General features: G+C 39.7%; 1 protein-coding gene across 3 annotated transcripts in view; it reads left to right on the forward strand.

Annotated features, from left to right (window-relative positions):
- The window catches only part of KIAA0319L (KIAA0319 like), a 95,532-nt gene that overhangs the window by 55,227 nt on the left and 25,400 nt on the right, over positions 1-14,905 (forward strand). For all 3 annotated transcript variants that reach the window (XM_047082475.1, XM_047082474.1, XM_047082473.1), the window contains 6 exons: positions 1,333-1,579; positions 3,948-4,049; positions 6,970-7,067; positions 10,907-10,994; positions 12,173-12,265; positions 14,091-14,223. In XM_047082475.1, the coding sequence (XP_046938431.1) occupies positions 1,333-1,579; positions 3,948-4,049; positions 6,970-7,067; positions 10,907-10,994; positions 12,173-12,265; positions 14,091-14,223 (761 nt within the window). The remainder of the gene's footprint in view (positions 1-1,332; positions 1,580-3,947; positions 4,050-6,969; positions 7,068-10,906; positions 10,995-12,172; positions 12,266-14,090; positions 14,224-14,905) is intronic.

A 14,905-nucleotide genomic window follows, 5' to 3' on the forward strand; every position in this document is an offset into this window, starting at 1 on the left:
CTCCTCCCCTGCTCATGCTCTGTCTCTCTCTCCTTCAAAAATAAATAAAAACATTAAAAAAATTTTTTTTTTAAATATGTTGAATGAAAGCAGCCAGAAACAAAAATAGTACGTGACCAGAAATAGATTCATTTTATATGGAATATAAGAAAGCCCAAACTAACCAATGGAGACAGAAAACAAATCAGTGGTTGCGTGAGCCTGAGGGTGGAGGCAGGAATTTACTGCAAAGGGAATGAGCCAACTTCTGGGGCTGACGGAAATGGTTTCTCTCTTGATTGTGGTTACCTGGGTATATACCCTTGTCAAAACTCATAGTCCTATACACTTTAAAAGCATGCAGTTTACTTTCTGTAAAATACACTTCAATTCAGTTGATTAAAAAAAATCCATACCACCAGTCTTGTGTAGCCGTTCATCATTTCTCATTTGGATGAATGCAGTACCTTCCTAAGTGGTATTTCTGCTGTTGTCTTAGTTCTTCAAACCCTTACATGATGCAGCAACCTGAATGATCCATTTAAGACAAAAACCTGACCTTGTCATTTCCCTGTCTACAACACTGTAATTGCTCAACACTACCTGGCACCTTAAAATAGTATGTGTCTTCTTTAGTCTGGCTCTTGACAGTCTTTCCAGCTCATCCTCCATTACTTCCTGCCTCTCACTTTGCTTATGACTCTTAGCTCCCGACACAAGCCATGCTAATCTCATTTCCTGTACCTATATTCTCTTTCCCCTCAGCTTTTTTCTAGTAAAAACCTGTTTACCTTTTTAAACTCAGCTTAGGACTGTCCTCTAGAAAAAGCCTTTATTTATTTATTGAAACTGTCCTTCACATGCTCCCTCTTCAAGAGAGGAGATAAGTTCTCTTCAGACCATGCTTTTTGGGCTCAGTGTAACCTTTATAGGTGTATTTATCATTTTGGCTTGTTAGGTTTTTTGTTCTCTCTCCCACTAGACGGTGCACTTGTTGAGCACAGCTATTCTGTCTTATTTATATTTTGGATCCACAGCCCTGTTCCATAAGTGCTTAAGAAGGATTTGTAGAAAGGTTTAATGTAAATGTTGAGAAAAGAAGGTAAAAGAGTATGCATAGAATGGTTATGACTATTTTGTTTTAAGCAAACCTCTTTGCATAGTAGAAAAGACTAGGAAGACTGACAACAACATTTGAACACCACTTTGGGTGGCGAGATTAGTTTCTTTAATATTTTTGACAGTTTTGCATTTTTCATAAAAACATTTAACATGTAATTATTTTATGAGACATAACCTAAAAACTGGCTGTATAACTTTTGCCTATTCAAGCGAATGTTTGCATTTCTTTAGGTCCACAAGGCCGTTGTAATTTCCAGTCCCTTAACCACAGTCCTGACTGCGGAGACTCCTGGTTGGTCAAAGAATGTGTCAGTCCAGCCTGAGACACCAGAGGATCCTGGTGCTACGCCTAGCACTCAGCACATAAAAAGCCCTGGGAGAATCCAGATTGTTACCCCTCTGCCAGTGGCTCCCTCCTACAGTTATGCTACTCCTACCCCCCAGGCCTCTTTCCAGAGCACTTCAGCACCATACCCAGGTGAGGCCCTTTGCTTCTGTCCTTGGAGATAAGATATGAAAAGTAGAGCGTTTGATCACAGTGTCCCCTTTACTGCAAGAAAAGGAGGGAGGCATGACTTTTAAGTGCTGTGGATTAGGGGGAAAAAATAATAATCCTGTCATTGTATCTGTAATCATAGGACTTGGGGCTCTCCATCCTTTTTCTCAGCAGGCCCCAGCCTATGAGAATTTATGAGGCTCTTTTGCCCAGAGCCAGATTCCACTGTGTTGGGGACTAAAAGGCACAAGATTCAATTAAGTAATGTTCAAGGAACCAAACAAACAGAAGCCAGTGGGAAGACCGTTGGATCTACGTACCTATTTGCCTTCTGAATGTCTGATTGTACGTCAGTTCTTAGTCTCTCTGATTTCAGCAGCATCTTTATTTTTAAGCAACCCATAGGAAGGAAATTTATAAGGAGTGTTGCCTTAACAAGTCTGTGCTTCATGAGTGCTGTTCTAAGGTATTAGGAGGAAGTGGTTGATCAAGGAAACTAATTCTTTATCCCCTGAAAAGGCAACAGGGTGAAGCCAAGCCAATGAAAATGAATTTTTGCTGATTTTTGATTTCCTAGGGTCTTCTTTCATGGTGGTATAACGTGAAATTTTGGGGTTTCAATCCTGAGGTATTAAAGTAATTTTTGTGTTCAGGCAGAATGCCTGTAATTTTTGGTGTAATTGTGAAGGGTTTGAGCAATGCTATATTTTTGTCCATTACACTCTTTATGAGTATAGTGGTTTCTCTTTTCTTTCTTTCTTTCTTTCTTTCTTTCTTTCTTTCTTTCTTTCTTTCTTTCTTTCTTTCTTTCTCTTTCTGAAAGTCACTTCAGAGAATTCTTATTCAACCTCTTAGGGTGTCTAAATGCTGAAATTTCCATAAGGAAGATTTCCTTTCTCCCCAAGTGCAGTGTTCTCAAGCAGATAAATCTCAAATTTCATGTTTTCTAAGAAATATGGATGGACCAGCCATTTGTTTCAAGACCCCCAGTGTTGAAATATGGATGGACCAGCCATTTGTTTGCTTTAAGCTCTCTAATTCCTAGGTATCATGCCAAATGACAATTATTGTCAGAGAAATAAGATTTATATAATAGTAGTTCTCGATAACCTGCAAATATTTTTGGTTGTTACAATTATGGAGGAGGGTTGCTACTGACACCTAGTGGGTGGGGGCCTGGGATACTGCTAACCATCTTACAGTGTGTAGGACAGTTCCTCCCACCCCCTACAACAAAGAGTTATCTGGTCCAAAATGTCAGTAATGTCAAAGTTGAGAAACCTAGACATGTATGAGATAGTTATTGAATAGTATGAAGAGCGTATGTATATAGCTATTAGCTGATATGGGTATTCCAGAAATGCTGAAGTAGTTCAGGAAATAGGTAAGTTTGAACTGAAATGGTCTGAGAAGATTTCTTGGAGAGAAGACTGGCTTTAAGCTAGAAACAAAGTACTGATTTATAATAAAACATATAGCCCAGTTGAAGGAAGTAACATTAGCAAAGTCCCCAAGAGTAGACCATGTCTTGTATGGAGCACAAGAGGGAAAATGAATACAGCTGAGGCAGAATTGGGTAGGAAAGGTGAGATGGTGTGATCAGATGATAATGGTTCTCTAATGCCAGATTAGGAGTTGGCCTCGAACATGGTGTGGGAGTGGGGGGTCTTAAGTAGGAGAGTAACAGGGTGGGGGTAGTATTTGAAGAAGACAGAATAGATTACAGTGGGGAGTGTTAGCAGAGGGAAGACCAGTTAAGATTCTTGGAATAACCTAAGTCTATGGTTGTAGCAATTGGAATAGAAAGAAATTATTAAGGTTAGCTTCATGATCAATATTTGGCATTTCTTCCAGGAATGTTACAGATGTATTTTATTAGAAGGTTATTTATTAGCATAAAGATGATCCTTGAGACACTGTAGAACTTTAATTATTGAACTCTATGGAAAGTACTATATAAAGAGGGCTTAGGGACAGACTAGTTAAAATACAGTGAAGAAAAACTCAGAGAACAAGGAATAAAAGTAGAACAATATGGTGTCATGATAACTGAGAGTTTTAATAACGAGGCAGTCAGCATTATTAGATGCCACAGAAGTAAAGTATGTGAGTTGAGAAAGAACTATTGGATTTGCTAAGGATCAATTTGTTGATGACCTCAAAAGATCTTTGTCAGGAGAAAAGTGGGGGCAGAATCAAATTTCAGGGGATTAGAAAGTAGATAAATAATGAGGAAATAAAGGAAATAGCAGAATATTATTTATAAAACAAATTGGGCCCCAAAGGAGGGAGAGAAATGAGATAGTCTGGATCTAATTTCTTATGTCCTGTATATTTTCTTTGTTTCTAGTTATAAAGGAGCTGGTGGTATCCGCTGGAAAGAGTGTCCAGATCACCCTGCCTAAAAATGAAGTTCAGTTAAATGCATTTGTTCTGCAAGAACCACTTGAAGGTAAAACATCCCCTTACATTTGGATAATGTTTTAATTTATAATGATATTTACATACCTTAACTCATTTACTCATTGCAAGAGACCTGTGAGAACAGGATATAGTGTGCACATGCACAAATATTTATCTGATGCGAGAGGCAGTGTAATGTAGTGTTTGAGATCATGGGCTTTGATGTCAAGCCTGATTCAGATCCCAGCTCAGCCAGTCATTATCTGAGTGGTTTTAAGCAAATTATTTCTAAGTTTCCATTTATTTCTTAGTAAAATGAGGATAATTTCTACTTTATGAGGTTATTTTAAGGGCAAAATGAGATGGCATACAAGGGACTTGCTTCAGTCTGTGCCTAGCATATAGCTGATGCTCATTAAACTGAGGTTGTGTTGTACCCACTGAAAGAGGAAGAAACTTAGGCTAGGTTAACCTATTTATTTTGTCCAAACAACTAGTAAATAGTAGATATAGCAGTTGTAGAAAAGTTATTTAAGACTACTGCTAATATAGATTTGACATTAAAAAAAAGACAAGCCCAATGTGATACATAAAATTCAGATTTATAAAATATATAAATTAGGGAACGATTCATTCAGTATTTAAGAAAACTTTTATACTATGAGTATCCCTTTCACCTTTGAAGTATATGTTGATAGACCAGAATTTGACTTAGAAACATATATGCGCTTCTTAAAACTTCCTTTGACAGTAGTGAAGCATACTTTGATGGAAAATGGTTGCATTGGGTTTATGTTCCCCTCATTAAAGGTGAGTCAAGAAGAATGTCCTACTCTAGGATTCAGGTTGGAGTCCTCCCATTTTAGGTACATGTACTCTCGTCCTGTATAGTAGTCCTGCTTTCTAATAGGCCTAATACCAAATAGCATATTTATGCAAAAGTACTTTTCCAGAACCTAAATGCCCTCTCTGTTCTATATGTCTGCCCTCAAATTATCAGTTCATTCCAACTTCCTCCAGAGAAGCTTTTTCCTTCCCCGCTCTGGTGGTAAGTTAAGGTGAATGAATTGGGTGGCCTTTGAAGATGGAGGTGAGGAGAGAACAGCCTTGAGCTGTGGTTGCCTCCACTGTTTTGTAAAAGCAGCTGAGTTCTGCCTTATCTTCTTGTCTAACCCCTGTTTGCATGTTCATGTCTGTGTGGTGCTGTCACCTTGTAGATCAGTATTCCAAACCACATAGGTTGAGAAACAGATTCTTTTCTTTTAAAAAAAATTTTTTTTTTAATGTTTTTATTTATTTTTGAAAGAGAGAGAGAGACAGAGCATGAGCGGAGGAGGAGCCGAGAGAGAGGGAGACACAGAATCTGAAGCAGGCTCCAGGCTCTGAGCTGTCAGCACAGAGCCCGATGCGGGGCTCGAACTCACGAACCGTGAGATCGTGACCTGAGCTGAAGTCAGACGCTTAACTGACTGAGCCACCCAGACGCCCCAAGAAACAGATTCTTTTCAACTCTCCTCTCCATGAGTTGCTCAGCCTTTATCAGATACATGAGATGAATGGTTTCAGATTTTCAAAGGTTGAGGACAGATGAACAGGACCAGCTCTGCCTACTCTTCCTCCCCCTCATCTCCTGTGACAGTCCCTGAAGCGCCTCTCAGGATCTCTCTGGGGTTCGGAGGCATGGTTTGAAAACCACTGCCCTGAATCATTTAAACCAGCATTCTGTCTAGCAGACCTATCCTCAGTTGTTCCTACCCTTGGGCAAATTTTAGGCTGTAAGGCATAATGCATCCCCCAAGCTCTTCTGTCCTAGGAATATTGTCCTTTCTTGAAATTGCATTGCCAGCCTTAGATATTATAAAATTGTCAGTTCCCAAACTGGTGTGAGTCTGTTTTCTGTGTGGAAAAAAATTTCCAATTACAGTTGGAAGAAATGTCATCTCTTAGCACCAGTCCCACTGCTGCAGTTTCTTTCCTGCTTCTCACCTAACCTGACTTCTGCATAATACATTTGTGAGAGCTGCGCAGGGCTGACGGCTGGCCAACACAAAACTAGTATTTTGGGGAGGAAGGAAGAGTAATAGATCTCATATCTTAGGCTTATAAAATAAAATCTGGTCTTCAGATGAAGGCTATCTTGGAATTAGGTTTGGCCATTCTCTGTTATGCTTTTGAGGTTTTTTTTTTTTTCTTTTTTCCTTTTGAGTAGTAATGTAAACTAAGCCTTCGTTCCCTAGCCAGACATGAACTTAGTTCCTCCCTCCCCCAAATTTAAGACCACTTTCACGAAGGAGGGATTCCATTTAGATAATAGGATTCTGTCCTTGCCCTACTCAGTCATATAGTCTGAGCTACAAATGAGGACCATTTAATGCTTCATTTGATCTTAATTAATTTCAGTGGGGCCTGTTTTAAATGGGCCATCCCCTACCATCTTCTGCAGTGTGTTATTTAGCTCAGCAGGAATGAAGTAGCTCTTTTAACTCACCGGGGTGTGATGACCTCAGTGAGACAAGCATTGTTAGCACTCTGTAAAAAAGCTATTTTTGAACCATGTTATTTAGAAGTCATTGCTGTTCTTTGTTGCAAAAGAAGTTTTGCAAGAAAATGGCCTTTGTTCCCAGTAAGTTCATCTATAGTGGTTGGTAGGGCATGTACTTTCAGTGTGACACCACACCATGAGCAACCCAGTATTTGGAGGGAGGATTGGCCTCTCTCAATGGGAGGGTGGATATGGGGCAGGAAAGAGCACTGCTGGGAGAAAGTAGAAGAAGCCCTGACTGTAGCTGAGTCAGCAGAATCTCTTTTTTCAACAAAACGTTTGGTTTTCCCTATAGGCTTTGGGGTGGAATCTTAAAAACTAAATCCTTGTCAAGATTTAAAAGAGATTTGTTATTGGCAGGATGTGTGGCTGCCCTCCTTGTGTGTAGGTGTGTGTTTTCATGATTTTTGTAACTGCCCTTCTATAGGAGAAACCTACACCTACGACTGGCAGCTGATTACTCATCCCGAAGACTACAGTGGCGAGATGGAAGGGAAACATTCCCAGATCCTCAAACTATCCAAGGTGAATTTGCCTCCTCTCATTTGTGGGGCCAGGGAAGAGGTGCTGACCATTTTCTAAAATGTGTAATGTAAAATTTTCTGCTCACACTTAAATCAGGAAGTCTTTCAGAAGTGAATCCTCCAAAAGTCTGGCTGGCATCCAGTATTTGTTAGTGTATGACTCTCAAATGTTCATTTATGGTGAGAAGACTGTATAAGCATGGTGGTGATAGCTGAAAATATACACTAAACAGCTTTTAAGGGTAACATAAGGATTTTAGAATTTGGGAGATAAGCTAAGTTTTTTGCGGCCACAAGACTGTGTAAATTGGCTCAGTCTTTTTTGAGATTCAGTGTAGTTATTAAGAGCCATAAAAATGTTCATATTCTTTGGCCGAGCATGCTCATTCATTCATTCATTCTTTCTTTCTTTCTCTTCTTTCTGTTGTTCATTGTATACTAGTTATGTGTCAGGCATTGGAGATTTACCAGTGAATTGATCAAAATCTTCACATTCAAGGACAATAGAGTCTCATGGGTGATACTGAGCAGAAGCAGGCAGTTATAACAGGGGATGCACTAGGTTGGTGCAGGGGGTATTGAAGCCCCGGGGAGTTTGATTTCTTAGAGTTTGCCTGGCTTGGTCATGATGGAGTGCTGGGTAAAGGATGGAGTGCAGATACCCCATGCAGGAGAAGCAATATATCCATTGGGCCAAATATTAGAGGGAAAATGTGGGAAAAAGGGAATTCCATGTGGTTCAGTGTGACTGGACCCTCTAGCATGAGAAGAACAGTGGCACAAAGAAGTCAGAGAGATGCAGGGATCAGATCACACAGAGTCTTATACCAACCTGAGGACTTAGAAGCTTATCCATAGGGACTAGGGAGCTTTTGAAAGGTTTTAAACAGCAGAAAGACTTATTTAGATTTTCAGTTTAGAAAGATCACCCCGCCTGCAGATTAGAGGAGGTAAGACTCAAACCAGGGAAACCAATGGAGAATCTGTTGACAAATGTAGGTGTGAGATGGTAATAGCCTGAGTAAAAAAAAAAAAAAAAAAAAAACTAAATAAATAAAGTTTTATTTTAAAAATTGTTTTCATTTGAGAGAGAAAGAGTGAGCATAAGTTGGGGAAAGGGATAGAGGGACAGAAAGAAAGAGAATCCCAAGCAGGCTCCACGCTCAGTGCAGAGCCTGATGTGGGGCTTGATCCCATGACCCTGGGATCATGACCTGAGTTCAAAATCAAAAGTCAGATGCTCAACCAACTGAGCCACCCAGGCACTTCAAAAGACTAAATAAATAAAATAAAACTTAAAGATCACCTGTTGAGTTCCTACCATGTGCCAGACATAGTGCTAATTGTTTTATGCACTTGTTTCATTTTATCTTCATAACAACCCCAACATGTAGGTATTAATATCTGTTTTACAAATGACAGAACTAAAAATTAGAAAAATTAAGTGACTTAGCCAAAGTTCATGCTGTTATTAATTGGTAGATTTGAACTGGAACTTTCCATTCCTGAAGCTCTTGCTTTTAACAGCTGTGCTGTGATCGTTGAAATCTAAGGTGATGGCAATGTGAACAGAGAGAAGTGAGTGGATGTGAGAAATATTATATGGAGGTCGACTCAATTAGACCTGGTGATCAATTAATTGGGTGGTGGTGTTGAGAAAGAAAAGTCTAGGATAATTCTAGCCTTTTGGCTTAGGCACCTGGGTAGATGTCAGTGCGACGGTGGTGATATTCACTGAAATGAGGAACACAGAAAGAGAGGCAAGTTTGGGTGAGGTTTACAGATGATTAAGTCATTTTTGGACAGAGTGAGTTTGAGGTACCTGTGAAACATTTGAGTGGAGGTGTCCAGGAAGTAGCTGGGATCAGGGACTAGAGATCAGGACACAGATCTGGGCTAGAGAGATAAATCTTCACAGCAACCTCAAAGAAATGACACTGACACCATGGTAATAGATGAGATCATCCAGAGACAGTGCGTACAGTGAAGAAATAAACAGGTTGCAATTAGAATCCTGGGGAATGTTGTCCTTAAAGGTGTGGAAGGAAGAAGAAACTGAAGGAAATGGGAGTGGACAGAGAAGTGAAAGCCAAGAAATAAAAGCGTTACAAGAAGAAAAACGTCAGAAATGTTAGTCAGTTAGCATGTTCTCAAAGAGCATAATTCAGAAGAAAGGAAAAACCTCATTTGTCTGAATGATGTTCATCACAGCATAAAGATCTGGAAACAACCCAAATACTCAACAATGTGGAATGCCTGTGTGATATGACACAGTCACTCATGTACTATTCTGTAGCTTTAAAATGACCATTAAAAAGACTGTTATACTGAGGAAAGTGTTCATGTTACATGAACAGAAGAAAGAATAATAAAAAGCTTGATGCGGGTTTCTCTTTCCGATCCACCATCTGCAGTGGAACCACCGCCAAGTTGCAGATTTTCATGAAAACCCATATGAGGAAGATCGTCACTCTCGAGGTTGAACCCTTGGATACAATAGAAAATGTAAAGGCCAAGATTCAGGATAAGAAAGGAACTCCTCCTGATCAGCACAGACTGATCTTCTCTTGCAAGCAACTGGAAGATGGACATACTTTATCTGACTGTAGCATTCAAAAGGAGTCCACTCTTCATCTTCTGTTGCGACTTTGTGGTGGTGCTAAGAAAAGGAAGAAGAGAGAAGCCTGGGTGACTCAGTCGGTTAAGCATCTGACTCTTGATTTCAGCTCAGGTCATGATCTCCGGTTTGTGGGATCAAGCCCCGCATCAGGCTCTGTGCTGACAGTGCAGAGCCTGCTTAGGATTCTCTGTCTCCCTTTCTGTCTCTGCCCTTCCCCTGCTCGTGCTCTCTCTTTCTTTCTCTCAAAAGTAAACATTAAAAAAAAAAAAAAAAAGAGGAAGGAAGGAAAGGAAGAAGTCTTACACCACTCCCGAGAAGAATAAGCATAAGAGAAAGAAGGTTCAGCTGTCTGTCTTGAAATACCATAAGGTGGATGAGAATGGCCAAATCAATCACCTTCATCTGGAGTGCCTTTCAGATGAATGTGGTGCTGGAGTTTTTATTACTAGCCACTTTGGCACTATTTGGTAAGTGTTTTCTGACCTGTTGCTTCAATAATCTGGAAGACAAGGAATTCTATATGGGTTAATAAAAGACATGAAATAACAAGAACAACAAAAAAGCTTGATGCACACCTTGATTTTAACTGGACCCTGAAAGTCCAGTTCTTTGACGGTAGTAATCTTATCTTATTCATCTCTAAACCCCAAGCCTAGGATAATGTCCAGTACATGATTGGTTCTCAGTAAATGTTTGCTGAATGAATGAACTACTTAAAAACTATTTTTTTATATGTGGTCAAGGATTGGAAGGAGAAGAAATACAGTTACCTGATGTGTTAAGACAGTGGGATTGTGGGTGATTTTCTTTATATTATGTTTATACCGTTAGTGGAAATCAGGAGGGAAAAATATTCAGATATTTGGGAGCTATTTGGTAGTTTTACAAAATGGTTTTCTTTGCACAGATGATTATTTTAATTTCATAACTCTGTGAAATAGGATGGTTGGGCCCTTAATGTTCTTCTGAAAAGAAAATGGGAGTATAGAGATATTGAATTCCCTTTTGTTGTTCTAGAGTCAGCTGGTAATAAGATTCACATTAAAAGCTATGGTTTTTTAGTTTATAATTCATTGTTTCATCTCCTTAGCTAGTTTACTTTCTCCATTTTGGAAACAGTGCAAAAAAGAGAGTTCAGTATCAGCATGGCAAGTTCAGATATACGTGTTATTTTACATAGAATTGCTGTTCTTTGTGGTTGTCTTCTTTCACTCCCACAGCTTACTCCAGGCCTGTATGAATTCAGAGTGATTGTAGATGGTCAAAATACCCATGGGGAAGGCTATGTAAACGTGACAGTAAAACCAGGTATGTGTTTCCAAGCTGTGGCTGAGTCTCCATTGCTCCCTCTGCAGGATTCCCAAAGAGGGGGAGATTTGACTTGAGGGGTTTTTGTTTCCCATTCTTTTTTTTTTTTTTTTTTTTTTTTTTAAATATGTTCACTGGGCAATTCCTAGTTCAATGTAGTAAAAGATTAAGGTGGCAGAGTATATACTTTGGTTCTAGTTGGAACATTTGGCTGGGTGGAGAAACAGTAGTCACATGGCCCCCAGTGCAGTATGGCCTGAACGATAGCCTGTCTGTCTGAGAATTACTTCTCCAAGTAGGTCATGCTGAGAGAGGACCATGTGTTGTGATTAAGAGACACAAGAAAGCCAGGAGCTTAGGAGAAGTATGTAGAAGGAGAATCAGCCAAATGGCTGGCTCTTTCTGATCTCTTTCCAGATACGGGTTTTGCACACAAAATTCCTCATTTAAACCTTGCCAGTCTTCTTTCACTTTGGAAACCAAATCCCATCATTCTTTTTTAACTGATCCACCATTGGTAAATTACAGTGCAGTAGCAAAGTATCTTGTTTTGCATTTTCAGGGAAATTTGGGGGAAGTTGGAAAATGGTATTTTCTGCCTTTGTTGGTAATAGATTTTATTTTCTCTTTGTTCCTTGAACTTTGTAACCAAGGTAGTCCTTTCACTTTATTAAAAATGTGTTTAACATCAAGACCATTGGATTATTTCTCAAAAGGCCATTGGGTTTTTAGCTCACAGTCACTTGAGTAGACAGTGTGGTTTGTGACCCTCCCATCACTCAGGCCTAGTCACCTCACACACAATCAGCTCAGGGATGGTTGAGAAATCTCCCATTGTCTTTTTAGCACAGTCCGTGCCAAGGAATAGTTTGCTTGCCAAGGCCTTTATTGCACAAAGCTTGTTTGTTATCCACCTCTACTCAGCTTGTGCTGCTGTAGTACTTTTCATGAACAAGACAGCACCAGAGCCTATCTTCAGGCCTGGAAGAGGGTTTAACACTTCCAGGTATCTTATGGTAGAATGGCAGCCTGGTCTTGTGACTTTCTAATTTGGTGATGCTGCAACCAATAAATCAATTATGTAATGGAAGCAGATTTATAATCCATTCACATAGGCCTGCTCCTCCTCTAATTTAGAAAGCCCCTCTTCCAATTTCTTCTGGGTCATTTTCCTGCAGAGCCTCGTAAGAATCGGCCTCCCGTTGCCATTGTGTCACCACAGTTCCAGGAGATCTCTTTGCCAACCACTTCTACAGTCATTGATGGCAGCCGTGAGTATTTGTCTAGACGTGATGTTTTAGAAGAGCATTCACTATGAACTATGATAGAAAAGTCTGGTAGAAGATTCAGGGCCAACTGTGTCCACATTCTGTATAGGCCCATCTTCTTGACCATGTTATGGGAGGACTACCCATCTCAAGCAAATGATTAGGAAGTAAAAAAACAAGACAGACCCCATTTAAAATCCCCATGTGGCTTGTTTGAAGTAATACTTCTGCTCTCTTGAGATGGTAAGAAAGTGGAATTGAGCATATACTTAGCATTATTTTAGTATGAAACTTCCTGGTTTTCAAATTTGCTTAGATAGAGTCACCATTTTTAGCTATGGAAACAAAGCTCCCTCCTCTCATAGCAAGGTAAGTAACTGAGGGTCTTGACTGAGGAGCTCTCCCCAAGCCCTCACTGCCTAACAAGTCTCTTGTCAGCCTCCTCCTGGAGAGACTCGCAGAATGTGCTCCATGCCCCGGCCGGGCTCGTTAACATTGTACCCTTCAGAGTAGTGTCCCCTGGTGGATGACATGAGAAGACTCTGGGATCTCTGCCACTTGTCCTGGCTGCATGTGAAAGACGTTTCAGGCCTGTCATCTCACCAGAGTTTGCTTGGTTTCCTTAGAGACCTCTTAAGGCCCCATTATACTGATTGTCTTGGCACCAATAGCGGCTTTTGGCGGATGCAGTCAGAGCACGAGCAGAAGAATCTCTAGCAAGGTTAAACATTTCATTATGTTACTGGTGAGAAGAGGAGGGTAGAAGAATAGCAGGCAAAGAGAGAAGGGAGAACAAGAAGCAGCACTTATGAGAGAAGTACAGAGGGTTCACATACTACCATTTTACTTTATATTTTTTAATAGGTCAGTGTTAAATTGTAAGTAAAAGCATAAAGAGAAGAGTCACTACCATCCTTGTCTCCCAACTGTCCAGTTTTCCTCCAGACTATCAACGGTATTATTTTATGGTCTTTCTAGAGGCATTCTATGCATATGTATGAAAATACATATACAGTCTTTACGATAGCACATAATACACAGTTTTATGTACAATGTTTGTTTCTGTAGGTTGGAGATTTTTTTGAGTCAGTACATGAAATAGTGTTTCATTTTTTTTTTTTCTCTTAATGATTACATAGCCTTCCATTACATGGCTGTATAATGTCGTCGTATGGCTATATACTTGTTTTCATTCAATCTCTGTTGATGACCATTAGGTTATTTTTGGTCTTTTGTTATTACAAAGAACGTTGCCATAAATAGTCTTGTAAGCGTGACATTTAACACATGTGCAAATATACCTGTAGGATAGATTCCTCAAAGAGGAACTGTAAGGGCAAAGATAAATTGTGCTAAATTACTCTTTATGGAGAGGGTGTATCTCATAAGTCCACCATGACTTGCGAGAGGGCCTTGCCCCACACCTTTACCCATAATATGTGTTATGAAACTTTGGTCTTTACCAGTCGGGTAGGTAAAAAAATATAGTACTTGAAGTGTAATTTAAATGTGCATTTCTCTTATTTTAAGTGAGGCTGAGTATCTTTTCACGCGTTTGAGAATTTTTGATTTTCCTTTTTTCATACAGTAGCATTTTAACCAGAGATTGCCTGTGTTGGAGACCTTGGATAACTACGCAGTGGAATATTCATAGAGAGGCAGACTGACCCAATACTCCTAGGGAAGAAACACTCTGGAGAGATAGTTTGTAATTTCATGAAGCTTTCCTAGCCTCACATCTCTGGGTAGTTGCCCTAGTTTGTGTAAGCTGGATAAGTGCTGAGACCCAGTGCTTTCATGTTGTAACTGATGTTTCTTTATGGTCAAGAAAGCACTGATGATGATAAAATCGTCCAATACCATTGGGAAGAACTTAAGGGACCTCTGAGAGAAGAGAAGATTTCTGAAGATACGGCCATATTAAAACTAAGTAAGCTCGTCCCTGGGAACTACACTTTCAGGTAAATTAGGATCCTTCAAGTTTACCTTAGGCTGTGTTTTTCCCTTGTGGGTTTTATGTTCCTCTAGGAGTAACTCTGACAGATATCAAAGTCATTGTAGATTTAGTTGATGATACAGCCTTCGGCTCGATTAGTTCTCTGAGTCCTGTGGTGATTGTGGTCACACCAATGATAAGTTTTTAGGGCAGATGTTCTTGCATAGTAGATCAGGACCCACCACAGTTAACTCTTCTCAAAGCTGCATCTGGCACATCTCCAAACATTTTTTTTTTTTTAGGATTTCTGTCATTAAGTGAAACGGCTCACCTTCCTTTGCCTTTTCTCAGGAAAAATCTAGAAGGAAACTACCTACTCCTATCTTGTCCCTTCCCTTTGGTAAATGTTCCCTCAGCTTATGAGATCTCAAAATCTTTACTTTTGACTAGTGTTTTATTTCAATATGATTTCTAGGATCTTTATCTTTTGGGGCGTTTTGAGAGAATTTGATTCAAAGATAGTCCTGGGAACTAGTGTCGACTTTATAGGATGTTATTAATAAGAGTGTGAGGCTGACTCTAGAGTCATCCTCTTTATGTTTGCAAGACTTCTTGTATGTTACAGAGCACTTGTGAGTATCATACAAACATTGTATGTACATGATACCATCCTCATTTTACATCTGAGAAAAATGAGGCTCAGTGTA

The sequence above is a fragment of the Lynx rufus genome, unplaced genomic scaffold (genome assembly GCF_022079265.1).
Source record: "Lynx rufus isolate CCGP_SWC_20201006 ecotype Redwood Valley unplaced genomic scaffold, mLynRuf1.p SCAF_2, whole genome shotgun sequence".
Taxonomy (NCBI): domain Eukaryota; kingdom Metazoa; phylum Chordata; class Mammalia; order Carnivora; family Felidae; genus Lynx; species Lynx rufus.